We start from the raw sequence: 26,914 nt of genomic DNA, 5'->3' as shown, positions 1-26,914 counted from the left end.
TTCTGAAATGAGTGGGTTGAGCGCTCTAGATGAATGAATGGTAGAAACATAAATCAAATTGTATAAAAATAAAAAAATATGGCTACATTTATTGATGGAGAAAATAAGAAAATAAAATAAGAAGCAAACTGAAAAGTGTGACTTCAATGAATTCATTTTTATTAAATTCGAAAATTATAATCAATATCGTTAACCTAAACTGCATGAATGTGAGATGTGTACTTTTGTGTCTCTGTATACAAGTTATTGTATGGTATTACTTTTGGTCTTTATGGTCCGCGCCTATCACAAGTCTAGCCGCATAAAAAACTTTACATATGGATACGGTTACTGGCGTATTATATACACTAGATTAAAGATTAAGAGTATTGGCAAAGGAGCGTGCATCTTATGCAAACCCAATTGCAGCCGGTTGAGCAATCGCTCACAACCCCGATCGTTTCGTTTTTGGGCTATAATAAATATATATATATATATATATCCTTTAATTTAACTTATTATTTGCACTTCCGTTCCGTTCTCCTACTTTCCGCGGCGCTGACGCGGCGGCAGATTGTTCTTCTTGCCCAGAATCTTCATTAGCTGTTTGGACATGAAGAACGGCTTCTCCGGCGAGCCGTCGTTGCGCTCGCAGTCCTCCAGGAAACACAGAAACAGTGTGTCCACTGCCGTCGAGTACACACCGAAAAACACGCTCGTTATGAGGAAGGCGGCAATTACCACCACCGTGGTAGGCACTGCGATGTAATTTAGCCGAATAATGGTCGGATTATTGTCCAGGAAGTAGTAGGTGGACGCCCCCGCCCCTGCGGTTAACAGCAGTTTCGACAAAAAGAACAAAAAGTCCGTGACCTGATCCAGCGTCACTACACGCAGGAAGTTCCTCATAATCAGGTTAAACGAGTCCGCGGCACTGGAGCAGAAGTTCTTGCCGTGAATGGCGCACATGATATAGGCATTCCGATTGAGGAATTTCAAGAAGGTCTCCAACAGCCAAAAGAAGCAGCGCATGCAGCAGAGGATGGCTCGTGTCACCGCATTGTCGTACTTCTTCAGCTTCTCGTGGATGTACTCCAGCACCAGACGGATCAGCCGGACGATGGCCAGGATGAGCGAACCGAAGGCCACTGTGCCCAGATGGTAGACAGCAGTTTGAAAGAATGCCCTTGTGAGGGTGAAGTAGGGCACATCTCTCTTTTTAAAGGTCCAGTACCATCGGGCGAAGGTTGAGGCCAGCACCATGTAGCTAAAGGCGGAGATGAAGAAGCTCAGCCAGAGGAAGCCGAAGACGTTGTAGAAGAAGGCCCACTTAATCTCGATTGGATTGTTAATCGAGTCAAAGCTGCAGGTGGTGTTCAAGCAAGGGTTCCGGTTCTGCAAAAATGAGGTCAGCCGAACGCTGCAATATTGCTGGAACACTTCCGGCTTGCAGGATCCGCCCACTGAGTAGTTGATGGCTGGACCTTCGCAGACGCAGTCCTCGGTGGTCACTTCGCCACTTTTCGTCAGCTGCCGCACCATTCTAAACGAAGGATCTCCAATTGAGCCCAGATACAGGCCCACGCCAATGGCAAACGCTATGGCGGCAATGAAGAGTATCCAGGAGAAGATGGGGAAGAACACGGTGCTGATCACGCTGCTCACCGCCTTGCTGCCCTCCTTGGTTAGGGCGATGGCTATCCGGATGCGCTTTCTTAGCACAATTACCAGCAACAGGATAACCACGAAGCACACGCCTACGAAGATGGAGAGGTAGAGCCAGGTGTTCTGGCTCTGCAGTACATTCTTGACCGTGGAGTGCAGATTCAAGCCGTGTACGGGAACCGTAGGCGTCTTCTCCCAGTGGATGTACTGCTTTACGGAGAAGTAAATCCCCACCAGCAAGCCGATTAGCACGCCGAAGATGGAGAACCAGAGGATCGGAGCCGAGAGCCAGCGCATTAGAGCGATGTAGATCAGTGAGGCTACCAGGGTGCAGAAGCAAGCCACCAAAACGATCGACCAGGAGTTGACAAGATCCTCGACAATCTTTTCTCCCAAGAGCTGGGCGTCGTTTGTGCCATTGTAGAAGTGCGCCACCATGTTACCCACAAGCTTGGCCAGCCTAGTGTCGGTATGCATCATCTTCTCCTTGATGACAGCCTCGTTGAGTCTGCGCTTACACTGGATGATCGGTCCCTCGTCCACTGGAGTCTGTTTGCCATTCGACTGTGGAACAACGAGAGCCTGGGCCTCCGTCATACTCTGGTACATGACATCGGCCTGCAGTTGAACTTCTGTGGTGGCGTTTCCGGGCAACAGATGCAGCTCCCGACTCGACCTTCCCCCGTTCAGCCAGAACGAGGGAATATAATCACACACGCCCTGCGAGAACTCGAAGAGGCATCGTTTGAGGAATGGAGCACTCTTGATGTACCAGCGTGCGCACTGGTTCTGGTTAATGGCATCCTGAATGTCCGATTTGGTGTGGATCTGCGCCTTGTGCTCCTCCGATAGGCAGATGAGTCGACTATGCAGCTCCGCAAAACTAAGTTTGTCCTTCATAGTATCCCAGACGAAGGTCTCTCGGGGACAAGTCTCCACACAAACCTGTTGAAATTCATATTTCATTATAGGATGAATTCCTTGCCGATTTGATGTTAATGGTATCTCACCTGTGGAGTGTCACATCCAGTGATGGGTACAATTGGATCGATGCACCGATTCAAGTCGAAAAAGAACAGGTTCTCCTTGTTCAGCACTCCGGAGTCTATGCCGCACTTCCGGTTAAAGGAGTCCGTGGGCACCAGCAGTTTGTTGAGGTCGCCGTTCTTGATGGCGTACTGGGCGATGAAGGCCCATCCGCCCAGGAAGAGGACGAATAGCAGCAGGCAGGGCACATCCGTGCAGCTGCGATCCCTCTGCCTCGGTCCCGTGAAGTTCCGGTCGTAGCGCAATGGCTCGCCGTACTTGTTCATCAGCTCCACGCTTTCCGTCATCGCTCTCTACTGAAAGAGTCCAAGAAGAACCGAGTGTTTTATTTATGTATATAGAGCCACTATCGATGGGTCGTCGTCTCTAGGTAATGAGTCTGTCAGGCGTATATCATGTAATTTGTTTCCGTGCATGCGTCACTGTTTTAAAAATGGAAAACCACATCTGTAGTGGGTGGTCTTGTTGGCGGTGAAGCCAACCACCAGCGGCTCTTTTTGTTCTAGTTTATTTGCTAGTTTTGTTGGGGAAAGTACGATGGGCAAATGAAATTGGCGGCGATAAAGGGCGGTTTGATCATATCAACGACAGGCGGCCAACGATCCCTTTTGAATTGAATCACAATTAAATAAGATTATTGACTTTTTAACCTTTTAATGATTAATGAACCTCTGTGACAAAGTTTTCTGCTGGATAAAATGAACTTATAGAATGGCTCTGGATGGGCTGGTGAATTATTCATAATTATTGCGTGTACATAATCCTACTGCATTTAATCATGAAAACAAATAAATAAAGTATCGCTCATTCGCTTGAATTCCCCTTAATTCGCCCTGATAACGATAGCGATCGCGAACTGTACGAACCACCTGGGTATGCGAAAATCTGCGAAGCATCTCGAGCGTGTCGCGAATTTGCAATAATGACGCATTAAAAAGCAAATTAAATTTGTGAGCTCACTTGTTGCTGTTGTTTGATTGTTTATGTATATCGCTTTATTTTTGTGTGCGGCTTCTGTCCATTTGAGATGAAAAACCGGCTGCCGCCTTTAATGGACGAATTACTAAAAAAAACACATAAGTTTTCATAGAAAATGGGAAACCAATTTGGGTTGGCAAGGCATTTGGGGCCTCATGTTTCAAGGTCGATTGCCGTAACTCCATTTTGGTGTAGGAATTTCAATGTCTGGGAGTAGAGTTTGTCATTCCAGCAGTGCTACAGGCAACACTCCCACTAGCCAAACTTTTTATTTTTGCAAAGAAACCCGTAGACATGATAAGAAAACGGGTGTTCGTTTTGATATCTAACCCATTTGCATAGTTTGTAGAATGGAAAACTGGTTTACACCTCAGTTGTCCTTGCATCGAGTGTTTACTGTGTTTACCTTGGACTACGTCATTTGAGATAAAGGAAAGCAAGCGCAGTTCTTATCTTATAATTGTAGTCTCTTGTTTCCCAGATGAACGATTTCCCCTTGTAGTTTTTTGGAACTACAAATGTACAAGACCCCTTAATTTCGTAATGGAGCAGTATTACTCACCTTTGCTTCGGAGCCGACTGATTCTTCCAGAGATGCAACAAAGGAGCTCCACTCTTCTCGTCGCTTTTCCTTTCTTTCTTAAAGTTCCTTTATTGTCTCATGACACTTTTTTACGAGCGGCTGGGGGCTTTTTGTTTAGCTCGCTTTCTGGGACGGAGTCACTACTCCGGCGAAAGTCACCGGACCACTGAAAGCGGGAAGCCTTTGTCGAAGCTCCGTATCCCGTACGTTGCTCTTTGGACGTCGGTCACTTGCATTCGTTGGATAAATATGTACATACAAACATAAAAGAGCTCGAGTGGGGCTGCAAGCATAAAGGCAGCAGCATAAGTGTTTATGTGCTAGTGTTTGTGTGGAGCCACTTGGGGTTTGGTGGTGGGGGAGTTGGGGATTGGGTTGTATTGGATTATGAAAAGAGCAGCATGGCACACTTTTGTTAATTGCACAATCCTAATCGTTTTCACCCGATAACGAGCACTGGCCATTCCCGTTATAATAACACCTTGCAGTTTCGACCGAATTCGAATTTCTGTGCATGCAACTCTTTTCGTTTCGCTTGTTTTTGTTGTGGAGCGGGCGCATGAAATTAAACCCCCCAAGCTCACGTACTGCGACTCACTTGCACTTACGCTAATTAAACGGCGAGCACTTGACTTTCCACGAAGTAAACTGATTGACAATCGAAATAATACTGAATCGCCCCAAGAAAATTTGCCCACCAACCGCGGCCCCAAACTCTGAACAGCTGTGCCGAACAGTGCTGCAAAGCGGCCCGTTCTGGTCAAAACAAAGCAGAAATGTGTGTGGAATGTGGCACTGCACAGGGATGCACAAAAGCTAGTGAAAGTGTTGGCCGCTTTCAAGCCAGATCCGGCTACTTATTGGCTACTTTATAAATATGTTCGCATTATAGTATGATTTTGGGTCCTATTAAAACAATTAAGCTTTAAATAGTATAAGCCACCTATGCATGTTACTTTATCCATCAACTTGGTAGCTCGGAACTTAACTTTGAAAATGAACTCAATGCCGAGCTAATGAATTTCTAACTAACAATATTTTGGAAATACATAGCACCCATAACAACTAAATATTGCTAAATGCAGCAAACCGCAGCAAGTCTCGGCTTGTGCTGCGCGCAGTGTGAACGGCTCGGTGTAATTTGCGAAATCCGCGACCAGTGCTGCGCAACGCGAGTGCGAAAGCCAAAAGCAGGGTCGGATCTTCGGTGCGGGGTGGAGCGGAGAGAATGTAGCGTTGAGGATTTTAACAAGAAACAATTTAAGAATCGCGCTCCTGGCCGTGCGAAAAGCGCCTGGTCGAATCGTTTAAATGTCCCCTTTGGTAGCGTGGATTGCGTGTGTTTAGTACCCGGTGTGCTGCCGTTACAGACTGTGTTGTTTTCGTGCCGGCAAGCCAACCAATTTGAAACCCCCCAAAAAAGTTTCCACTTTTTCATTCCCCCAGAAAAGTGACAATTATTCGTGGCCGTGGTCGGCGGATGCAGCTGCAAAGCGGGCGGCGATTGAAGTAGTGCAATCCGGCGCAAGTCCTCGCCATTTGTTTATGTTGATAAGCAGTGTTTGTGGAGCAACAACAAGAAAGTGCAGCTCAGAGTGAAATTGCCACGGTTATTAAGTGGTTGTGGTTGCTTGGTGTACGTGCAGAAAACCTAAAACAGACATCCCGAGAAAAAGGGGAAGCAGCGCAAAAGGAGGAGGAGGAGCAGCAGCGGCGACGTCTCTGTTGTTTTTGTTTGGCTGTGAGAGAGAGGGAAAGAGCGGCGAAGAACACGCGGCTCTTTCGAAAAAAAAAGGGCGGGAAGGCCCTTTCTGCTCAAAGGAAACCAAATCCCACTGAATATCCGTAACTCTGCCCGCCGGAAATGTCAAAGGGGGGCGAGCACAAGCGCGTCACCCTCACCTCGATCATCCAGGGCGATGCGGGCTTCTCGCGCTTCGGCAGCAACTTCCTGGAGCCTGATGCTCCGTCCGCTGCACCCGAAAACAGCTCCAAACCCACGACAAAGACTGCCAAGTGCATACGCATCAAACTCGATCTGTTCGAGACCGATTCGAACAAGTATCCCGAGTTTAACTACTCCCGGCTTTTGTATTTGGAAAAGGTAAGAGTGTATAACCCATTTGGAGGATCGCCTTCTCAGCCCTTGTAATTCGTAGAAAAAGACCAAAAAGCTGAAGCAGGTGAGCACTACCAATGGCATCGCAGGCACTGATCCCTTTGCCGACAACGATGACGATGTGGCACGGATCGTCAAGGAGCTGGAGGCAAAGTACGGCAACTCCTATGCCACAGGCAGGGGGAAAAGCAAAAAGGACGACTACCGGGACATTGGAATGGGCTACGATGAGTCGGACTCATTCATCGACAACACGGAAGCCGTAAGAACAAAAAAAAATATTTACCGACGAATGCACTGAAATTATTTACCTTAAACTATATGTTATGTCCAGTACGACGAAATCATACCGGAGGAGGCGGAAACTCTGGAGGGCGGTTTCTACATCAACTGTGGCGCACTGGAGTTCAAGAACCTCAGCAAGAAGTCCTACACCACACGAACAGATGCCATCATCAAAATGCCAGAGCGATCACGCAAGCGCATGGTCTCGTCCAGCTCGGAAAGCTCATCGTCATCCTCGGACGATGATGACGAAAACGATGATGGCAACAATGAGGAGGAGGACGAGAGCGACTCCGAGGACGACTCCGAGGAGAATGATGAAAGCGACTCCGAAGACGACTCCGAGAGTGAAAGTCTCGAGGACGAGGACTCTGCTGCCACAGCCAAATCCAGCAGCAAGTACAAAGACAATCATCAAGCTAAGCGGGCCAAGGTCATCGTCACGGGCAAATCCAAACCAAGCGCAAGTTCTTCGACGAGTGGCAAGAAGCCGCCGACTAAGCCGATCACCACTTCCTCATCCTCAAACTCGCCACGACCCAGCACGGTGGAGATTTCGGACACGGAAGACGGCCAAGACCCTATCCAGACTCAGCCATCAAGCCAGCTTCAGGCCCTGCCGCAGAGTCAGGCCCAGGCGCAAGCTTTAAAGAAGGTGGTAAAGACCACAACGGTCAAGGACATGCTAAAGGCCAAGCGAGACAGCTTCCTAAAGTCGCAGAGCGGCACGGCAGCTGTCAAGGGCGTCGGCAACGGCGAGCTGAAGTGTGTTTCCACCGACGTGTCCAGCAGCGACAGCAGCGATATGGACTCTGAGCAAGGCCGTTCAGATAGGCAGGCCGGTCAGCAAGGCAAGGATGGGCAGGAAAGTGAGTTACTTACAAGTATTATTTTGGTTGAAATCACCTTTTCACGTGTTTATTTTTAAGATCTTCGTACCGCCGACACTCTGCTGCCCACCACATTGGATGCGGACATTGTGACCGCAGTCAACAGCTTCAAAGAAGCGGTGAAGAGTCGAGACATGTGCGGCAAGAAGTTTAATCTGGATGTGAAGCTTTCGCCACTACTGCTTCGGTGAGTTTGCAACAAAAGTATACACTAAGAACAGATTAAAGTCTTATATCCATTAATGTACTTTAGGGTGTACGAGGCGGTGCTGTGCACGGACCGCAACGAGCGCAACATGGTCTTCTCCCACATCGAGTATCAGCTGCAACTGCCGAAGTACTACATGCTGCGCAAAGGGAAACAAGTGCGTGCGAAGGAGGAGAAGAGGAAGTCCACCATCATGCTGGAGAAGCTGCGGCGGGCTGTTGCTGTGGTCATGCCTAAGGCGGTAGCCAACTATGAGACGGAACTGCGCACATTTGCTGAACAGGCGTAAGATTGTTAAGCGAAATAATGATTAGGTTCCTATACATCATGGTTCGTATTTTCAGAGCTGCGGAAGTGAACTCCGAGCTGCCGCCCAAAATGCCGCGCAAGAAGTTTCAGTGGACCAGCGAGTTACGCCATCTGCTGTACGATGTGTACCAAGCGCGTTGGACGTCCTACGCTTTCCTAGCCAAGCGCAAGGACTCGTTGGAGGAGTTCATCAATTGGTATCTCAAGGAAAAGGTGGTGGAACTGTGGCCGCCAGGCTGGATGCGTTTGGATGAGTTGCAAAGGGAAATAAGCCGCTACAAGAACGCCAAGCTGAAAGCAAAGGAGAAGCTAAAGGCACCGCCGGCGTCTGCATCACCCAAGCCCGTTGGGGTTGTATCTGCTCCTGAGCAAATACCGCCGGCAAGCAGCTACCTAAAGCCAGTGGAGGACCCTCGATCTCGAGGTAACTCCGATACGGACTCAGCTACAAGTGCCTCCTCCAACAGTCTGAAGCGAAAGCTGAAGGAGATGCCCAAACAGACCAGCAAGCCGCCGAAGAAAAAGGTGGCCAAGCAGTTACCGCTGCAACCGCAACTTAATCCGCATCCGCAATTCCAGCTGGCGCCTGCTGCCACGGCGGCTGTCAGTATGCCAGCCATTAGCAATAACAACAACCACCTGCCCCACCTGGACACGCTGCTCTCCATGCCGAGCACCTCGGCTCAGGCAGCAGCACTCAATGCCGCCGCCGTAGCAGCCAGTACGGTTCTGGATCTGGCATCCCCTATCCGGAAAATGGACCTTAACACCAGCAGTAATTTCTACAAGCTGATCACGGCCGCCACCCAGGCAGCCAGCGGGAATCCCAGTCCGCATTCTGGCGACGGCCAAGCCAAGGTGATTGTGGGAGCTCGGCCCTCTCCCCATGTGATCAACCTTGATGACTATCAATGCACCAGCGATATACTTCAGACGTCCAAGCAGCTAGCTGCCACCACCACTGTCATCACCGCCATCTCTAAGGCCGCGCAAACGACGTCGGTGGCCAGGGAAAGCAGCAGCGAGTCGGATGGCGTTGAGATTGTGGGAGTTTTTCCTGCCTCTAAGCCCCAAAAGAAAGTCCAGTCTAAGCCCAAGAACAAGACTCAGAACAGAGGAAGATCGTCCTTGGGTGCGGTAGGGCAAGTAAATGGATCCCTGGGCTACAGCGCGAATAACATGTACATCTACAACAGCCCCAGAACGCTGGGACCAGTGTACGATCTCACCGATCCGCATATAATGAAAACCATGTCAAATCTAAAGGAGATGGAAAAGCAATTCATTCAAGCGGCCTTCTCGCCGAACAGCGTGAAGGGCGCAAGCGGAGGAATGGGATCCTCAGCGCCCAGTACGCCCACGCGCCAATGACATTCGGGATCGGCCGCACAGCAGCCCCTTCCGGCTGCTGTAACGGCCTTTTACAACCAGGAGGCGATGGCCGCCGCCATCGTGCTTTCCACGATGAGCCACGCCTCGCCGCGCTACGACCTGCTGGCCAACGGCTCCGTTTCCATGTCCGCCGCCCAGGTGGGAGCCTCTGCCAACACACTGCCACAAGTATTCGTTAAACCCAGCCTGCCGCAGCCTAGCGCTGCCGGCGATGTGGTGACCACGACTGGAGCTGCTCGCCCATCCACGCAACAACTGCCCACAAAGTTCATTTAGCTAGGGTCACTCAGCTCGTTCCCTTGCGATTCTAATCTAAGATTCTAGTGCTGATTCTAGGTAGGTTTCATTCGCAGCTGTGTCTGCCGATTTTCCAATTATTGCACCAGTTTAATTATTGTTTCTCATTGAGTCGTTTACCAACTAAGTCAGTGTACTATGCAAGCATTAATAAAGCAAATTTATATATATTTATTTATAGAGAACCATTTTTATTAAATAAAGGCGAATAAGTTATGTAATAAAAGTAAATCCAAAAGGCGCATTTTCTTTACACACAGCGAATATAATTGATACAAAATTAGTTCTGTAAACCAAAGGATAACGCTAAAACCAGCGACTGCCGACAAACATCGACGCACTGTCACAGAAACGATTACTTAGTCTAATTTGTAAAAGATTACACGCGTGTCTCATGATGATATAGCCGAAAGATCGGGCGTCTGTTGGTCTGCGATCATTTGATCCAGCGCAGCACCGATGTGGCCGCCATTCGCACGAAGGCGATGGTAGACTGCTGGTTGGCCGCCGGAATCAGATTGGGATCCGCCAGCTCCGGCTGCGGAGTCAGGCTTGGCACCGCCTCCCAGTCCATGCGCAGGGAGTTTTCGTCTGGAAAGGCATCAGCATCAGTTTCAAAAGACGATTCCCCTCAAATTGCAAAACCAACTCACCCTCTGACTCCGATTCCGTGGCGGTCTCGATGCCGATTAGTAGGGAATCCACTGACTTCATGAGTGGTGCATTGTTCACGTCCAGATGGCCGTATCGACCCAAGTCGCTGCGCTCCAGATCAAGGATGGCTAGTAGGTTTTCCAACGTGTGCTGTTCGATGAGCGCACGCAACTTCACCTGCTGCGTGTAGGCCAGATACATGATATTGGAGTTGAGGCGCGAGATTTTGCGCCGGAACTGCTCCTCGTTCAGAAGCTTACGGCAGAAGTCCCCATAAGCGATCTTATGTGGCAGCCGCACGTTCAGGTAGAAGCTGAGCAACTGCGTCAGCTGCGCCGTGTAGGTAAGAGCGCCCACAATGCGGTAGGCTTCGAACCTGCTCGGCGTAATCTCGTTGGCCGTGGCCTTGGGAACGTCGTCCTTGTTGTCCGCCAGCCAGTCCAGGTAGGCGGTATAGTCGCCATTGGCTGGCAACGAAGGGCCCACTATCCTGTATTGAACTTCACTGATCCCACTGCCATGAAAAACCCATTTGCCGCGTATGTAAGATGTATTCTTGGCATCGGCCAGCGCCGCTATGGTTTCTGCCTCCTCGGTGCGCTCCACACTGGCCCGCCTCTGTTGCTCCTCCTTGAGGACCACCTCTGCTATGGGAAACACATAGGTGACCAGCTGCTGAATGCTGCGACGCGCCGCCTGCTTTATGCTGTCCAGGAGACCCAGATGGGTCTCCCTGAGTTTCTCTATTTTCTCCACTCGATCCAACACGTAGTTTTCGAGCATCTTGACCTTGTCCGGGTATTTGGGTAGGTTCTTCCGCTTCTCAGCATTGGCGCGACGCAATTCATCGCGGCGCTCGCCGAGGACGAGCAGTCTCTGTCCCGTACCGGAGATTAGTTGCTGTAGAAGCTCCAGTTGCTTTCGCTTGGCCTTGATGGCCATCAGGCGATCCTCATTGGAGCGGTGCTGCCCGATAAGGCGTTCGTAGCGCGTGCTGAAGGTTTTGAGGCCCGCTTGCAGGTTGATGTAGCGCTGCTGCTTCTCCGTCAGGCTAAAATATTGTAAGATCGATTCAGTTTACATGTGTGGTTTAGATAAGGTGAGTGTAAGTTGGGCAAACCTTTCGGGCCTTTCCGCCTGGCTGTGAGTAATGTTTCCGTTTCTGACGCAATTGCGACAGTGGAATCGGCTTGCGCTGCAGCTGTGGCACAATGGGCACCGCATGTGAGCGCCCATTCCCGTGCTGGTGCTCCTATCCTTGGCGTTCGCATCCTTCAGCAGTTCCTTCGTCGCTGCCGTTGGCCTGCGCTTTGTTGTGTATCCTGCGACATCTGATTCCTCGTCTTCGCCGTTTGTGGAGGCGCTCGAGATGCGAAAGTTGTCGGGGGCCTTGCAGCTTTCGTCGGAGCTGGAGCTGTTTGCCATTACAGCCAGAGCATTGCAATTATTTGTTTTGTTAAATCTTTTGTTATTGTTAACTTTGCTATTATCGCTATCGATATCAGGACACCTATTGCAGAACGATAGGCTGGTATCGAAAAAATAGCTGTCGTCAGTGTTGGACAGCGTTCAATAGGAAAGCGTTTTCATCGGATGCGCGCACCTTTTAAACTTCAATCATTAATGATAAGAGTTATATATTTTATAACTTCTGGTATTATATCATTAAATATTCAACAACTACTCAAAATATATTTATGTTTTCGTTTATTTTTCACAAGAGATTTCTTTAACCAAATAATTAAACTAGAACGTCCGAAAACTAATCAAAACCCGAAAGTGGTAGTGTTTCATTTTCAGAACATTCAATTTCCAGTTCGGTGCACTATTATGGGGGGCAGCTCGGTTAGACCAGAGGCAGCGTTTCGACTTGGACTATAAATTTAGTTAGCTGGGGATTCCGATCGGGCGTCTGGCTAGTCGTGAGTTCCTACTTGTTGGCCGCAGCGGCCTTGCCCACCTTGCCACCCAAAACCTTAAGAGTCGCCTCCACAAGATCCTGCACACGGGGCAGGGCGTGCGCCTCCAGCGTCTTGGCATAGGGCATGGGCACATCCACGCCGGCACAGCGCCATACGGGGGCGTCCAGCTCAAAGAAGGTCTGGTCCTCCATTATGCGAGCGCAGATCTCAGCTCCAACGCCTAAGAGGTGGAACATTTAGACATCGCTAGGCTTTCAATCAGCTGCATTTCTCACTCACCGTGTTGGGGCCAGCCGTTCTCCACGGTCACCAGATGGTGGGTCTTTCGTACAGAGGCGAAGATGGTCGCCGTGTCCAGAGGACGAATGGAGCGCAGGTTAATGACCTCAGCCTCAATACCTAAACATATAAGAAAACGTTAGCTACTTTCCACGTCATTTAGAGTAAAGCCGTGCCGTACCCTTCTTGGCCAGCTCAGCAGCTGCAAGAAGCGATGTCTCCACCGCCTTGGAATGCGCCACCAGGGTAATGTCCTTGCCCGGCCGCATGATCTTGGCCTTGCCGATGGGCACCAAGAAGTCCTTGTCGGCCACGTTATCGGCCACAGGGAATGCCGTGCCGTAGACCAGCTCATTCTCCAGGAAAACCACGGGATCGGGATCACGGATGGCGGACTTCAACAGTCCACGGGCATCCTCGGCATCGTATGGCGAAAGGACCTTCAGGCCGGGGCAGTGAGCGTACCAGGCGGCGAAGCACTGGGAGTGCTGGGCGGCAACACCGGAAGCGGCTCCATTGGGACCACGGAACACAATGGGCACATTGACGGCGCCGGCGGACATGTAAAAGGTCTTGGCCGCCGAGTTGATGATCTAAGGTTTGGAATTTTAAAGGGATAGATTTTAGCACTCCATTTTATTATGAATGTCGAATATGTATCAGGAATCATAAAGTGTTTAAGATGCAAATGTAATAATGCTTAGTGTGGATGCCTGCACCCTCAAACTGCAAATTCGCCAATTCAAGTTAATACGCTTTATTTGATGCATCCTATCTGTTCCGTCTTGATCTTTACTTAATGCCTAGTTTCTGCTTAATGATAAATGCTGGCAGGCGGCGTCCCTTCCAGAAACGCGGCAGCGGTGTCTCGTTGGCCTGCCGCAGGATCTCCGCCACGTGCTGCTCCGCACTGAATGCCTCCGCCTGCTTGATCTGGGATATGAGCTTGGCCTGGAAGGCCTTCTCCTTGCGCATCTCGCGGCGCTGGCGCACCTTGGCCCACTCGAACTTCATCTTGCGACGCAGCTTCTTTAGCTTGTGCTTCTTCATCTTGCGCCGCCGGATGACGATGAGGCGTGCCGCCTCCATCTTGTCCGACTTGCTCTTGTCCAGCGGCGGCGCAATCACCTCGCCTACTCGATCTCTGTGCAGGATGCCGTTGATCTCATTCAGCCAGGTTGAGCGTGGGCTTTCAATTATGTGGCTTATTGGCAGCGGGCGATCGCCGACTGGCGGCTTGGCGCAATCGAGTATCTTTGCCTGCACGTAATCGGATAATATGGGTGGGGATTAGTGAGGTCCGATCTATGACTTGGGGCAGGAGCTAATCCACCCATATTATCCCATTAGGCGCCGCTGCATATTGCACTTGAATTGATCTATTTGCTAGCTGTTGGAGTTGTGGGTCATTTGGATTGGATTGTCGTGTTCTTTCTTTTGGTTTACGTTTTGTTGGCAATGAGATAATATGAGTAGTTAGCCTACTGCTGGAGTGCGGGGAGTGGTTCTTAGGATAAGGATGAGGCAACTCACGTGATCGATGGCCTGCATGGAGAAATTCCAGGTCATGAACTCGCACACGGGACGCAGACCGGCCATGGCAGCGCCAACAGCGATGCCGGCGAAGCCCATCTCTGTGATTGGCGTGTCGATGACGCGCTTGTCGCCGTATTTCTTCCACAGTCCGCGGGAAACCTAAAAAGGGCATTACATGATTAATAGAATGTGAGGATACCAGAAATATGTGGGGCTCATTCAGGATGGGAACATTACGAGCTTAAATCTTTTATCTGTTTGTAAAACTTTCCAAGCTGATAACACATTAACTAAGATTTCTTAAGGAAATACCATTATTCTAACGAATAATTGTATTGTATTTTGAGTGCCTATCTAGTTGTTACACCTGTATCTGCCACAATCATATCTTAAATGAATCCATTAGTATAGAATTGCTAACGCCGGCTATCAATCCACCTCAGATGGGTAAACAAATCGCTGTTTTATGGGCCAATCTATATAATCAGCAGACAGTCGGTCACACACATTCTGCGTGACCTTGCCCACTCCGATCACGCATTCGGATTCGCGTCGACCTGTTCGGAATCACTATCAGTAGTTACATATAGCACACATATATCACCCCGCTGACCACCGACCTCCCCTATCCCGGCCACCTGCATCAGCTGTCGTCGTCGCACCCGCCTGCTTGGTGTTTACGTAATCGCGCAGGGGCAGGAAAAGTCGCAGATCTCACCTTGTAAGCACCGTCGTACTGGGCCACTTCCTCGCCCAGGATGAAGACGCGGTCGTCGCGGGCCAGCTCATCGTCCAATGCGCTGTTGAGGGCATCTCGCACGGTCATTTGCTTGGCCGCCAGGGCCTTCTGGCTGGTGGAGAACGCTCGCTGGGCGGAGCTGGCCGCCTGGATGAGTCGGGTTCGGAGCATCGTCGGTTTGCGGTTCGCTTTCCTATGGGTCTATCGCTATCGTTGCCGGCTGTAGGTGATTTTTTTTGGGTTTTAAGTGCTATTATCTAACGAAAAATGAGCTATGGGTTTACGCACCGACTTCCGTCGAAATTTTGATGTGAAAATGCGATGTGACCAGATGTAACCACTTTAATGCTGTATTGTGGGCACACTTGGAGCTTACCAGGGCTGCCAGAGAAATCACTTTTAAGTGGGACTAGTGTTGTCCACTCTAGATTTGGCTACATTCATAACGTGTTAGCTGGAATTTCGAAAGCATTTGCTATATTAACAATATTATTTTACAAAATTGTGATAAAAGCTAAGATTTCATTTAATTTGTTTATGAGGTTTTTCAAAAGTTAATGATTGACAGCTATTCACATCTTTCGTTTTGGCCAGACTGTTGAAGAACAAGTTGGCAGCACTGGTTCGAGCAGCTCAAAAATGCAGCTCTTGTGAAATAATTTTAGAATTTCTTATTTGTAATTTTACGTAGCGTGGGCCAGAAGTAGCATATATAAATTAGTGCACTGGCACGTATAGAGATGATTAGTGCGTGAAGGAGGTAGTAGTTGGACCAACCGCGGTTAGTTAGCTCCGATTTCTCCGCTGCCAGCAGCGCACCGCAATCGATTTTTATTCGAGGCGAATGCTGTGGAATTTCCCATCCAACTTTCCCACACTCTGAATTCCGGCGGCGGCATTTAGCGAAACACAATGAAGGACGGCGGTCACATAACGCTCACACTCCCGCCGGGAGCAGCGACGACGGCGGACGAGCGGGGCAGGAAGAGCCTGCGGCGGGTAGGTAGCCACCTAAAGAAAGTCCAGTTGCTGGGATCCTTGAGCATCCTCAAGAACTTATAAGTACAATCTTTTGTCACGCGATTCAGGCTTGGAATCAGCTGCCGCGTTGTCAGCGCAATCTCATTATTCTGGGCATCACCGGATTCTGCGTGACAGTGTTGCTCTGCCTAAGTGGCGATCAGCTGCTGGCCGCCAGTTTAAAGGATGTGGACACCAAGGCCGAGGTAGTTGCATATCAAATGCCCCTGCCTAATCCGCACCATCATCCGGGCGTGGATAAGGATGTGGCCAAAGACACTGCTGCGGCACCTGTTCCGGCCGATAAGAGAGCACCACGGGCGGAGGCGCTTAGTGATAAGGTAAATAGGCCCCCCACTTAATTGATAAGTGCCTAAGTGGCTGGGGTTGTTTGCCTATTAAGATAGCATGCGTATCAATACGATTGACTATTGGTGTTTGATTTATTGCACACACGGCACACTTCCAGTTAAATCTATTAATGATATCTCAATATCAATCAATTTCAGTTTAATGAGCTCGTTGCCTATGGAGAAGCGAATTCAGCTGAGAACGTGGCCCGTCTGCCGGAGACGGTGGCTGCTGAAGGACTTCACCAGGCCGTGGCAATGGCTGTGGCCTTGCCTCCGCCCGATAGTAACAAGGAGCAGGACATCGGTGGAATCGACATCCTAAACAATGTAGAGGAGCCCGTCGCCCAGGAGCAAGCAGAGCCGCTAAGCGAGGGCGAACAGCTTGAGCAAGCCATCAAGAACCCACTAACTTTGGGCGGCGTTAGCTTTAAAGAGCATCTCAAAAAGATCAAGCCCCTTCTGGCCAAGGGCCAGCACTTCCATGGCGCCACCAACGAACGACAGTCGGCTGTGGTGGCCGCCTTCAAACACTCCTGGGCGGGCTACAAGAAGTATGCCTGGGGACACGACAACCTGAAGCCCATCTCCCAGTACTCCCACGAGTGGTTCGGTCTGGGACTAACCATTGTTGACTCATTGGACACAATGTACATAATGGGACTAGATGATGGTATGTTGTCTATATCCTGGTGTTCACGAAATCATTAGTTTATGGAAATAACTTGCTTAACTTTCTCAATAACATCTACACAGAATTCAAGGAAGGACGCGACTGGGTAGAGCAATCACTGCGCTTTGATACCAAGCGCGATGTAAACCTTTTCGAGGTCACCATACGTGTCCTAGGCGGACTGCTGTCTGCATATCACCTGAGCGGCGATACAATGTTTCTGGCCAAGGCTGCAGAGCTGGGCAACCGTTTACTTCCCGCCTTTCAATCGCCGTCAAATATCCCCTATTCAGATGTTAATCTCGGGGATCTTTCGGCGCATTCGCCCAAGTGGTCCCCTGATAGCTCCACCAGTGAGGTCACCACCATTCAGCTAGAGTTTCGTGATTTGAGTCGTTCGACAAACATCTCCATTTATGAACAGGTAAACACAGATCAGATAAGGGCAATAACGAATTATAAAATAATTGACTTATCAGGTTGCTCACAAAGTAAACGAGAAGGTGCATGATCTGGAGAAGAATCATGGTTTGGTGCCCATATTCATTAATGCCAACACAGGAACATTCCGAAACTATGCCACTATCTCGCTTGGTGCTCGTGGAGACTCCTACTATGAGTACTTGCTCAAACAGTGGATTCAGACCGGCCGCAGGGATAATGATAAGTACGTAATTGAGTGACATTGAAGTTAAGAATTTCTATAACGAACAAAGAATTCTTGATTAAGACGTAGAAATTTCAGCTGGTTGATTTATCACAGCTGTGCTGTGCCAATTGTTTATTATTTACTTTATTTGACCTCTTTTTTATTCTAGCCTTATTTTGGACTACATGCAAGCAGTCGATGGAGTTCTAACACAACTGATGCGGCGCACGCCACGAGAGCACTGGGTTTACATAGGCGAGCTGATCAATGGCAAAGACTTTAAGCCGAAAATGGATCATCTTACGTGTTATCTGCCGGGCACTTTGATTCTGGGTCACCAGAACGGGATGCCAGACTCGCACCTTATACTTGCAAGGGACTTATTGGATACATGCTATCAGACCTACGTGATGAATCCCACGCATTTGGCTGCAGAGATCTCGTATTTTGCGCTAACCGAAAAGGACGATCAGGACATTTATGTGAAGCCAAACGATGCCCACAACCTGTTGCGGCCAGAGTTTGTGGAGAGTCTCTATTACTTCTACTCATTAACTGGCAATCGGACATACCAGGACATGGGATGGAAAATCTTCCAGGCGTTTGAGACTCACGCTAAAGTAAATGCTGGCTACACATCGATGGGAAATGTAAAGAACACGCAGAGCACGCGTCTGCGCGATTTGATGGAAAGCTTTTGGATGAGCGAGACCCTGAAGTACTTCTACCTGCTGTTTAGCGACGACCGCAAGGAAATCGACCTGGAGCAGTGGGTCTTCAATTCGGAAGGCCATCCACTGCCGGTCTATCCGCTCAAGACTTAACTACCGCCTAAGTGAAGCAATTAGGGGCAGCGCAACTTAGTTGCGTCCGCGACACTAACTGAACGCCGAATGGAGTTGGCGCATTCATGCTGCATCTATCGTTTAACTCGTATTCGCAATTTAGCGTAAATGCCAAATACTATGCTAAGCTTAGAGATACGCAGAGCAGAGTTGGCTAATCGAATAAAGCAATGCCCAGCATCGGTATGGATCGATGGCGAGAAAGTATAACCCCTGGGGCGACAAATTAGGGTGCAATATCACCTTCTTAACGCCAGACCTCTGCTAACGAAATTCAGTTAAAATATTTACTAAGTCTATCTATAGAAGGCCAGCTATCTTAAACCATTGCCTTTGGAAGGTGTTAGATTTGAGGTTGCACCAAGAAAAAGCTGCATTTGTCGCCCCAGGGATTTTTAGCCAATCGTCCCATCTTCCTATTAAACATTTTTTTTTTTTTTTTTTTTTTTGGATATATTAATTTAAAACTGTCCTTCGCGGACAATCATTAAATTTGATGACTAAACTTAACGGTAGAGAATTAATTGATTACATAAATTGTCATTTGAAAATCGGTAGCAATCGATTGTATAATGTTCTGTGTACTGATAATTGTTATTTTGTAATTATTTATTTCCTACTATAAGCACGTACTGTAACACGATATTGGGGCATTGCAAACCCCTTTTTTAGACAGTAGCATCAATGGAATCCGCCAGCAGGTTTTAATCTTGTAATCTATGGTAGTTAAACGTGTATGTTTACGTTAGCATGATATTAGGAATCAGTTGCACTCAGCACAAAGTCGATTTGTGTGTAATCTTAAAGGTAGCGAATAAACGAATCTCAATGAAAATGATCAGAACATTTTCGATCCCACGGCAACCTGTGAATGTATGTAAAACGGAGCCAATAATAAAATGCAAGTGTTTTTAAAATTGTATGGAATTTTCTTTATTTTCCTAAGAACATTTCACCCAGTATAAACGCAAATGCATGAACTTTAATTGCATTTCATTTTATTTAGTTTTCGTTTTCAGTTGGGTTTTCGGTTGTTTGTTGCGTTTCAGTGAGATTTATATTGAATCTTTTGTTGGTTTTTCATTTATGTACTTAATGTTTATGACGACTATGAATGGATGGGCTTAATAAACTATCAAATATTAAAGTTTTTTGTTTCCTTTGCTTTGCTTTGCTTTGCTGTCCTCTCTCTCCCTATGTTGATGATGTTTAATAAAACTCACAATGTTTGTTTAAAAATCTTTAGTTTTCTCTTTATGTTTAATTACATTTAGACACATTTAGCTGAACAATTCAAGTGACGACACTGCGCTTTGTTGTTGTGGAAAGTTGGTTGCGGGAGGGGCGACCGATTTGAGTTCTGAGGAGTTCGATTTCGTTCTAAATACAACTTAAAACAATTCGCATTAGTAATCTATCAGTAGAGTTAGGTTTTTTCAGTTTTGGGTTGCCAACTTAAATTATGCTATTACATATACATTTTTACACGAAAGTGGTTGTCTTTGAATAATAACTAGAAAGTTTCCAAATAGAAGTACAAGATCATGCAACTCACACGGGACGCTGGGCAGGTGGGAGACTTTGCTTTTGTGGGAGTGGATGGTTATGCTTATGATTCGGGCTTGGGTTCAGGAGTTCAGGGTCAGGGTTCAGGGGTCATGGGTCATGGGTCGTGGATGGGTGACTTGAACAAACGAAGCACATCTTAAAATATGGTACCTCTCGAAGTTCCCTTACAGACTACACGTAATACAAGCAATCCGTCCACGGTAGTACGTATCGTAGTAGGTGTGTTAGTGGTGGTATTAAAGTAGTAGTTAGTATTGTAATTGGTATGTAATTGATGCGTGGCGCCCGCCCTCCCCACGTCAAACATTTACAATTGCTACCGCGAGTCGCGATTCGTTTTGGATAAACTTCGTAGTGGCTTACTGAGTGTGGGCTTTTGTAGACTTTTTAATCGTATTTATTATGTATGTTTACAAGCTAATCAGACATCTATATTTAAAACGTGGCACAAATCACAAGTCAGATTTGTCGCAAGATCGAGATACAATTGATACGATTCGTTAATTTGTTGTTATTTATTTTCTGGGGTTCCCCTTCTCAGAGCTGCTAGCTTCTCGTTTCAATCGATCGGTTTAAGTGTATAAGATATTACATTAGATTCAATAATTTATAATTTATAAATGTTTAAACTAAATTGGCTAAAATTGTGATTTTTGAACTGCTTTTGGTTTGCTTCGTAGTTTGCCATAGTTGGTACTCGTTAATCCCTAAGATCTTTGCATTTGCTTTCCAATGACACCCGTAGCTATGCCGAAATATTCTTTACTCTCGAATTGAGCACGTCAATAGGTTGGTTGGTTGGTTGGTTGGTTTGTTGGTTTGTCTGTAATATCAGAAGCAGTCGTACTTGAAGCGCTTTAAATGATATCCTTTTAAAAATGCTTAGCTATATATTTATAATCTTGTTAAACAGTTCCTGGGGCGCGACTGAAACTGCTGCATGCTCTAACTATTTACAAATCTCCTTCGCAACTCAGTGCGTAAATAAATATATTCTATCTGGGCTTTTAAAAATCGATTGGATGCGGATAAATTGCTCTGCCTGATATTCAAACGACAACAAAATTGGCAACGTGATTTTAATTGTTTTTCAGAATTGCTTCAAGTAACTTAATTATAAGTTATACAACCAATTCGTTTTCCTTACATTTCTCTCATTTTGCCTTCCCTTCTTCCCTTTATCTTACGTACTTTCTTGGTTTCATTTGAATAAATTGTCTAGGGGCTTTCTCTTAGTTACTGTAGCTATATAATTTGTTATATTACGTTCCATTTTAGTGTACCTCTGTGAGAAGCATTTGATGCTATTCGTCGTTTAGTTTTCAATTCACCACGTCAATTGCTTTCTTAGCTTTATTGGGGCTCAGCCGTATTGTGGATGCCATTACTTTCACCTCGCTTTCTTCGATCTGTCCCCTTGCATTAAGTAATCGGTTATCTGAGGGCTTTTCAAATATGGTACAAATCATTGAACTAAACAATACAAACAATAAGTAAAAACAATTTATGCTACACGGACTCAACTTAGATCTAATTAAAAGTTGTACTCGGGGGTAAAAATATTAACCAAGGACAACTAAGACGGGTATCTATACAATCAGGAAGTCATTATTATCATCCGTTTTTCACAAGGTGGTGGCATTAAACTCTAGTATCAGACTGTTTGAAGCATTTTCCGCCGCTGACGTGCTGCTTGGGGCTCCAAGTCAGGACGTCATTATCGACTTGACAGGATCGTCCAAGCCACCGGCTACACAGCTAAAGTCGTTCAGCTGCCCCATGTGCTGCGCCTGGGCCTGCGACATGTTCTGATGGTGGTGATGCTGCATGTGCGGCTGCTGTTGGTGGCTCTGCATCAACTGATGCTGCTGGTGGTGGTGCTCTAGCAGTATGTTACTACTGTTGTCCGCCACTCCGCTAACTGCGGAACCACCGCCGCTAATCAGACAGTCGTTCATCTCCTCGCCCAGATGGCGACGACGTTGAATCGCCTGCTCCTGCTGGCAGCTGGGCAAATTGGCGCCTGCTTGCCGTTGATCGTCCAGCATGCTGTCGCCGAGGATCGAACCCAGGGAGAACTGCAGCGAGTCGCCGCTATTCTGCAGATTCAGGATGCTATCAATGGCGCTGGCCACATGCCGACTGATGTCATCGTCATACTCTCCGCCGGCCACTACTGATGCTCCGCCCATGTGGCTCACATGCATCTGCTGCTGCTGTTGTATCTGTTGCTGCAGGTTATGCTGAAAATGCTGCTGCTGGTGCTGTTGCTGCTGCTGCTGATCCATTATGTTGGCGTAGGCAAAGTTGTGTTGCTGCTGTACCTGCTGTTGCTGCTGATGTGGCTGCTGATCCATCAACATCTGGGGGAACATGTCCGAGTCCAAGAGAGCATGCTGTGCCACCTGAACGTGTTGCTGCTGCGACGACATGGGCGACGAAGAGGAGGATGAAGAAGCCGTGCACAGACGCTTGCTGCTGTTATCATCTTCCATATCACTGCCAGAGCCCATAAGCTGGCTATCCCAGCTCCTTTTCCGCGACTCTCCTCCATTCACCAGCTCCCCATTGCTAGTCCCGCTGGAAAGAAAGTCGCTGTAGTGCGCCTCCATGCTTTGCATCCAGCGTGGATTGTTGTTGCAGTTCAGTTCGATGTGATGTTGCTGCTGTGATGGTTGCTGAGGTCCTGCGTATTGCTGCTGCTGTTGCGACGTCTGTTGCTGCGGCGCCTGCTGCATAAATGATGCGTCTGGCACCCACATGCTCATTTTACTTTTGTGGTTGGCAGCTGGCGATTTCGAGTCGCCAAAAATCTCGTCCAGGTTGGACTCAATGTCGTGGGCATCGTTGCTGCTCTTAACGTCCAAGTGCACGGGGGACTCCCCGAACATTGCCTCCAGTCGTGTCTCCACGGATTTCTGCACGTCCGAATCGCTGCTAAAGAACTCACTGATGGCGGGATGCTCGTTCTGCTGCTCAGCATCCATGACCACCGGCTGTTCGCGCTGGCCGCTGCATGAGGAGACAGTCTTCACGGGATTAGAACCAGCAAGGCTTTCGCTAACGCAACTGCTATTGCTGCTGCTGGTGGTGCTCTGGTTGCTCTTGTCAATGCAACCATTGGGGAACAGATCCGACATGTGGTTGCTATTGCCCATCATGTTGTTCGAATTTGAATTGTCCAGGAAGTGTGATTGCTGGGTTGCCTGTTGGCGATTGATGGGCAGATGCTGTTGGTTTCCATTTAGTTGTTGCTGCGATTGCTGCATATGATCGTTATTCATCAGGTTAAGCTCCTTTTGCAGGCAGTACCAGCCATCATCCTGGTCTACGGGATCTCCACCATTGGCTTTGATATGTTGCTGCTGCTGTTGTTGGTCCATCATATTTCTTTCCTGGTAGCGATTCTCAGCGCTCTTTGCCAAAGCCGCTTTGTTCTCTACCTTCTTCATGATGAAGCTCGTGGTGAGCTCAGACTCAATGTCGAAGTTGTCGTAGTCCTTCTTAATGTATTTCGACGACTCCTTATCGTGACCTTCGCTCTTCACAGATCCATTTACAGCAGGTTCCACAGCTTCGTTGCTTTGCTCTTGCTTTACTGTAGTAGGCTGTTGTGGCTGTGACTTGCTGAAAGCTTTGTTAACATCAGCGCTGTTTTTCAGTAAGTCAAATTTGTCGACAACGCCGTCTGGTTGAGCAGACTTATCGATTGGTTCCTGTTTGATCTCCTCCTTAACTTTCGCCTCCGAGAGTACATCGCTTTCCGCCGTCGATTTTTCGGTAGTCTGCTCCTCCTTGAGCTGCTGCTCTAGCTCCTTTTCAGCGGATCGAATTTCATTGATCTCGCCTTTGAGATCATCGATCATAAGCTGCTGCATTTGTAGTAACTCAGAGGTTCGATGTGGCAGCTGTAAATAATACACAATTAGATAAAATACTAGAAAGTGCAATTTTATTCATACCGTTGACTCCTGCATCAGAATTTCGTGGAACTTGCCGTTCAGTTGGCGGAATTTGTCCTGGAATTCCAGAGCAGTGGACTCAAACTCCTCGTCTTCGTCAGAAGGCAACTCAATGTCGTTCTCATGCATGCAATGATACCTGGAAAAAGAAACATGTTAGCAATACGCTCCCCTATCCTTCATGTAAAGCAGCTTCTCACCTGATTAGCCTTTTAACCGCCTCATCCTTTGTGCGGAAGGGCTTTACGTAATCCGGCTTCAAGCAGCTCTCCTGATCGACCTCCAGTTGGCGAACGAACCTGCGAAATAAACAAGAATTAGTATGTTGCTCGATGGTGCATTGCTATATCTGCAATCCAGTTGGCCGCTTTTCGAGAAATCGGCATTGATCAACCAACTACTCACAAGGAGAGGCGTGCAATTTTTGGTTTCTGTGTTGGCATTTCGTCCATTTTGCTCGGCATATACAGGGGCAGACTCGGTATGGTCGGGAGGGATGGCACTAGATTTCCAATCGGTCCTGGTGCCACACCCATGGCCATTGGCGGCGCTACTGGCGGCAGGATTGGAGTTGGTGGCTGCTGTAACTGTGGCTGAGGCTGCTGTTGGGGTTGCAATGGTGGCAGGGGCAACATGTTGTTCACTTGCATCGCAGAATTGCTGGTGTGGAGGTTGTTGCTATTGCTGTTGCTCAGCATATTTGTAGAGCTGGCGAAGATCAGTGGAGGTGGCCCGCTTTTGTTGAGCATTGGTTGCTGCTGATGTTGTTGCGGCTGCTGCTGCTGCTGGACAACCGGCAGCATGTTTGCTTTTTGTGGCAACATATTGATGCTTCCATTGGGTGGCTGTTGTTGCATTTGCTGAGGATTTTGATGTAGCTGTTGGCTAGTCACTTTGCTTCTGTTGGCCGGTTCCTTGGCTTTTATTTGGAGTTGCGATTGTTGCTCCTGCTGCGGCGTCGGCTTTGGTTGTGCCTGCTTTGGTTTGGCTCCGGTCTGTTGTAGCTGCTGCTGTTGTTGTTGCTGCTGTTGTTGCTGCTGCTGTTGCTGTTGGTGCTGCATAGGGTAGATGTGTATCCTCTGGGTTATATTCTGCTGGACATTGGGAGCAGTTGTGGCACCAGTGGTCGCTCCTGCAGGAGTGGATGAGTGGTTGTTGGGCTGTACGACATTAGCCGGAACGATTGTCTTCAGTGGCTCAGGAACTGTTGCTTGCAACTGTTGCTGCTGCTGCTGTTGTTGTTGAACTGGCTGTGGCATGAGGCTGAAGCCACCCGTTCCATTTGCTGTTGGCAACATACCCTCTGGAGTGGGGACCTCTTTGCCGGAGGCCAGAATCCGGTGCTGCTCTGCGAAGAGTCGCTGCAGTGCCAGATTTATCTCCGCATCTGTCATCGGTTTGTTGTAGGCGGCAATAGTTGCCGAATCAATTTCCGTGGAGACGGGCAAGAAGGTGGATTTATTTTGCAACTTAATAGTGAGGAACTGTATCTGCATCTGGACCTGCTTGAAGATCTGTTGCATCTGGGGCGTAAGTTGGATGGTTTGAACCCGGGACACAGTATTTGGTTGCGGTTGTTGTTGCTTAGGTGCTTGCAACTGTTGCTGCTGCTGCAACTGTTGCTGCGCCTGATGGGATGGAAGTTGCTGCATTTGGAGTTGGGTAACCCCAGACGCTACCGTTGGAGAAGGCATCGGGGCAGGTGTCGCCACTGTGGTTGCCGTCAAGCTGAAGCTCGTCCTCTGTTGCTGCTGCTGTTGTAATATAGCTGCCGTGCCAGTGGGTTGTTGCTGCTGCATCGGCACCGTAACGCCCACCAATTTGGTGCCACTCGTTGTCTGGAAGGGCTGGATGCTGGCGCTCATCGTTGTCGTGGTAGTTGTTGTGCAACTGGAGCTGCCCACCACAATCATCTGCTTTCCACTGGCCACATTGGGCTGCACGATCTGAACTGGGTTATTGTTGGGCTTTTGGGATAAGGGATCAAGCTTTGGCATCGGCTTGACTACGCTGGCGTTCTTCAGATTGGCCAACTCCGAGGCGTTGGTCGGTGTTGCCTTGGGCTTCCTCACTGGCTTCTTTTTGACCACCGCTCCGCCACCGGCTCCACTGGTGGCTGCCTTAGCCGGCTCAAGTTTCGCTTTGCTTTGATCTATAATCGGCGCCACATTGGCCACCTGCTTGGTCACCGTTGTTAACGAAGTGGTGCTAGTGGTGGTGGTCAGCGTGCTACTGGCCGTTGTGGTGATGGCCAGTCCATTCGTGATTGGCTGGATGGGATGTACTATTTGCTGCTGCGGTGGCTGAGGACGCAGTGGCATTGAAAGTGTCATCGAAGACGAGGTGGTAGCCACCTGCTGCTGTTGCTGCTGAGCCGGCAGTGGATTCACATCATTGAAATGAAGTTGCCCCAACTGCAGACATTGAGCCAGCTGCTGAGCATTGATACCAGCCGGAGCAATAAGCAACCGCTCGGTGGGACCAATCGAAGCAGCCGTTTGGCCCGCACTCATCGCAGTTATCTGATTCGTGACACTGTTCAGGCAGAACAACTGTTGGGTGGTGGGATCAATGGGCGGCAGGGCAATGTACCGCTGCTGGCCATTGTTGGTCAGTTGTGGAGCAGGCGCCGGAGAAGGGATCGGTACCGGCTGAGTGGGCAAGCTAACGGGCACAGTGACGGGTTGCAACTGAGGCTGTAGCTGCGCAGAAATCATAGGCTGCTGCTGAATGAGAACCTGCGAGTTCAGTGGTAGCTGCGATACGACTTCGTTCTGCTTGGCGGGTAGATTGACCGGTGGTTTCATCGTTGACATGGTAGTTGTAGTGCTGGTCATTCCTAACATACTGCTGGCAGGATGTGTTGCCTGACCTGACAACTTTCTGTTGTTAGCCACTGCAAGGAATAATTGCAATTATTCTATTTATTCAAATCGATGATCTTTCAAATATGACAAATTTGTC

General features: G+C 48.4%; 6 protein-coding genes across 9 annotated transcripts in view; 2 read left to right on the top strand and 4 right to left on the bottom strand.

Annotated features, from left to right (window-relative positions):
• Positions 1-136: 136 nt before the first annotated feature.
• LOC6612656 (CTL-like protein 2) lies at positions 137-4,969 on the bottom strand. 3 transcript variants are annotated; one of them, XM_032720352.1, is made up of 4 exons: positions 4,861-4,969; positions 4,232-4,535; positions 2,655-2,987; positions 137-2,589 (listed from the first exon to the last, which is right to left on the bottom strand). In XM_032720352.1, the coding sequence occupies exons 3-4, from the start codon at positions 2,976-2,978 to the stop codon at positions 523-525; spliced, it is 2,391 nt and encodes a 796-aa protein (XP_032576243.1). In that variant the 5' UTR covers positions 2,979-2,987; positions 4,232-4,535; positions 4,861-4,969; the 3' UTR covers positions 137-522. The 3 variants fall into 3 exon arrangements, with proteins under 3 accessions (XP_032576243.1, XP_002037160.2, XP_032576244.1); XM_002037124.2 differs by having other exon boundaries at positions 2,655-2,984; XM_032720353.1 differs by having other exon boundaries at positions 4,851-4,958.
• A 478-nt stretch (positions 4,970-5,447) lies between these two features.
• On the top strand, positions 5,448-9,926 carry LOC6612655 (yemanuclein). The gene is made up of 6 exons (XM_002037123.2): positions 5,448-6,356; positions 6,412-6,633; positions 6,706-7,525; positions 7,586-7,733; positions 7,800-8,039; positions 8,099-9,926. Exons 1-6 carry the CDS (start codon positions 6,117-6,119, stop codon positions 9,432-9,434), a joined length of 3,006 nt encoding a protein of 1,001 aa, XP_002037159.1. The 5' UTR covers positions 5,448-6,116; the 3' UTR covers positions 9,435-9,926.
• Positions 9,927-9,996: 70 nt separating this feature from the next.
• Positions 9,997-11,908, bottom strand: LOC6612653 (beclin 1-associated autophagy-related key regulator). Its single transcript, XM_032721108.1, has 3 exons — positions 11,527-11,908; positions 10,406-11,457; positions 9,997-10,343 (listed from the first exon to the last, which is right to left on the bottom strand). Exons 1-3 carry the CDS (start codon positions 11,829-11,831, stop codon positions 10,189-10,191), a joined length of 1,512 nt encoding a protein of 503 aa, XP_032576999.1. The 5' UTR covers positions 11,832-11,908; the 3' UTR covers positions 9,997-10,188.
• Positions 11,909-12,096: 188 nt separating this feature from the next.
• Positions 12,097-15,433, bottom strand: LOC6612652 (pyruvate dehydrogenase E1 component subunit beta, mitochondrial). 2 transcript variants are annotated; one of them, XM_002037120.2, is made up of 6 exons: positions 15,171-15,433; positions 14,862-15,102; positions 14,141-14,302; positions 12,789-13,200; positions 12,608-12,727; positions 12,097-12,548 (listed from the first exon to the last, which is right to left on the bottom strand). In XM_002037120.2, exons 2-6 carry the CDS (start codon positions 15,051-15,053, stop codon positions 12,337-12,339), a joined length of 1,098 nt encoding a protein of 365 aa, XP_002037156.1. In that variant the 5' UTR covers positions 15,054-15,102; positions 15,171-15,433; the 3' UTR covers positions 12,097-12,336. The 2 variants fall into 2 exon arrangements, with proteins under 2 accessions (XP_002037156.1, XP_032576905.1); XM_032721014.1 differs by lacking the exons at positions 12,097-12,548; positions 12,608-12,727; positions 12,789-13,200 and adding an exon at positions 13,349-13,867.
• Positions 15,434-15,492: 59 nt separating this feature from the next.
• LOC6612651 (endoplasmic reticulum mannosyl-oligosaccharide 1,2-alpha-mannosidase) lies at positions 15,493-19,336 on the top strand. The gene is made up of 6 exons (XM_002037119.2): positions 15,493-15,881; positions 15,971-16,243; positions 16,412-16,925; positions 17,009-17,349; positions 17,405-17,592; positions 17,744-19,336. Exons 1-6 carry the CDS (start codon positions 15,795-15,797, stop codon positions 18,396-18,398), a joined length of 2,058 nt encoding a protein of 685 aa, XP_002037155.1. The 5' UTR covers positions 15,493-15,794; the 3' UTR covers positions 18,399-19,336.
• Positions 19,337-19,646: 310 nt separating this feature from the next.
• The window catches only part of LOC6612650 (nuclear receptor coactivator 6), a 44,125-nt gene continuing 36,857 nt past the window's right edge, over positions 19,647-26,914 (bottom strand). Inside the window, exons 6-9 of the mRNA XM_032721011.1 lie at positions 24,356-26,846; positions 24,151-24,249; positions 23,951-24,089; positions 19,647-23,896 (exon numbers count right to left, since the gene is read on the bottom strand). Coding sequence (XP_032576902.1) covers positions 21,695-23,896; positions 23,951-24,089; positions 24,151-24,249; positions 24,356-26,846 — 4,931 coding nt within the window. The 3' untranslated portion in view covers positions 19,647-21,694. The remainder of the gene's footprint in view (positions 23,897-23,950; positions 24,090-24,150; positions 24,250-24,355; positions 26,847-26,914) is intronic.

Source organism: Drosophila sechellia, chromosome 3R, assembly GCF_004382195.2.
Source record: "Drosophila sechellia strain sech25 chromosome 3R, ASM438219v1, whole genome shotgun sequence".
In the NCBI taxonomy this organism is placed as follows: Eukaryota; Metazoa; Arthropoda; class Insecta; order Diptera; family Drosophilidae; genus Drosophila; species Drosophila sechellia.
Note: the sequence above shows the minus strand (reverse complement) of the source record. Positions and strands in the feature narration are given on the sequence as shown.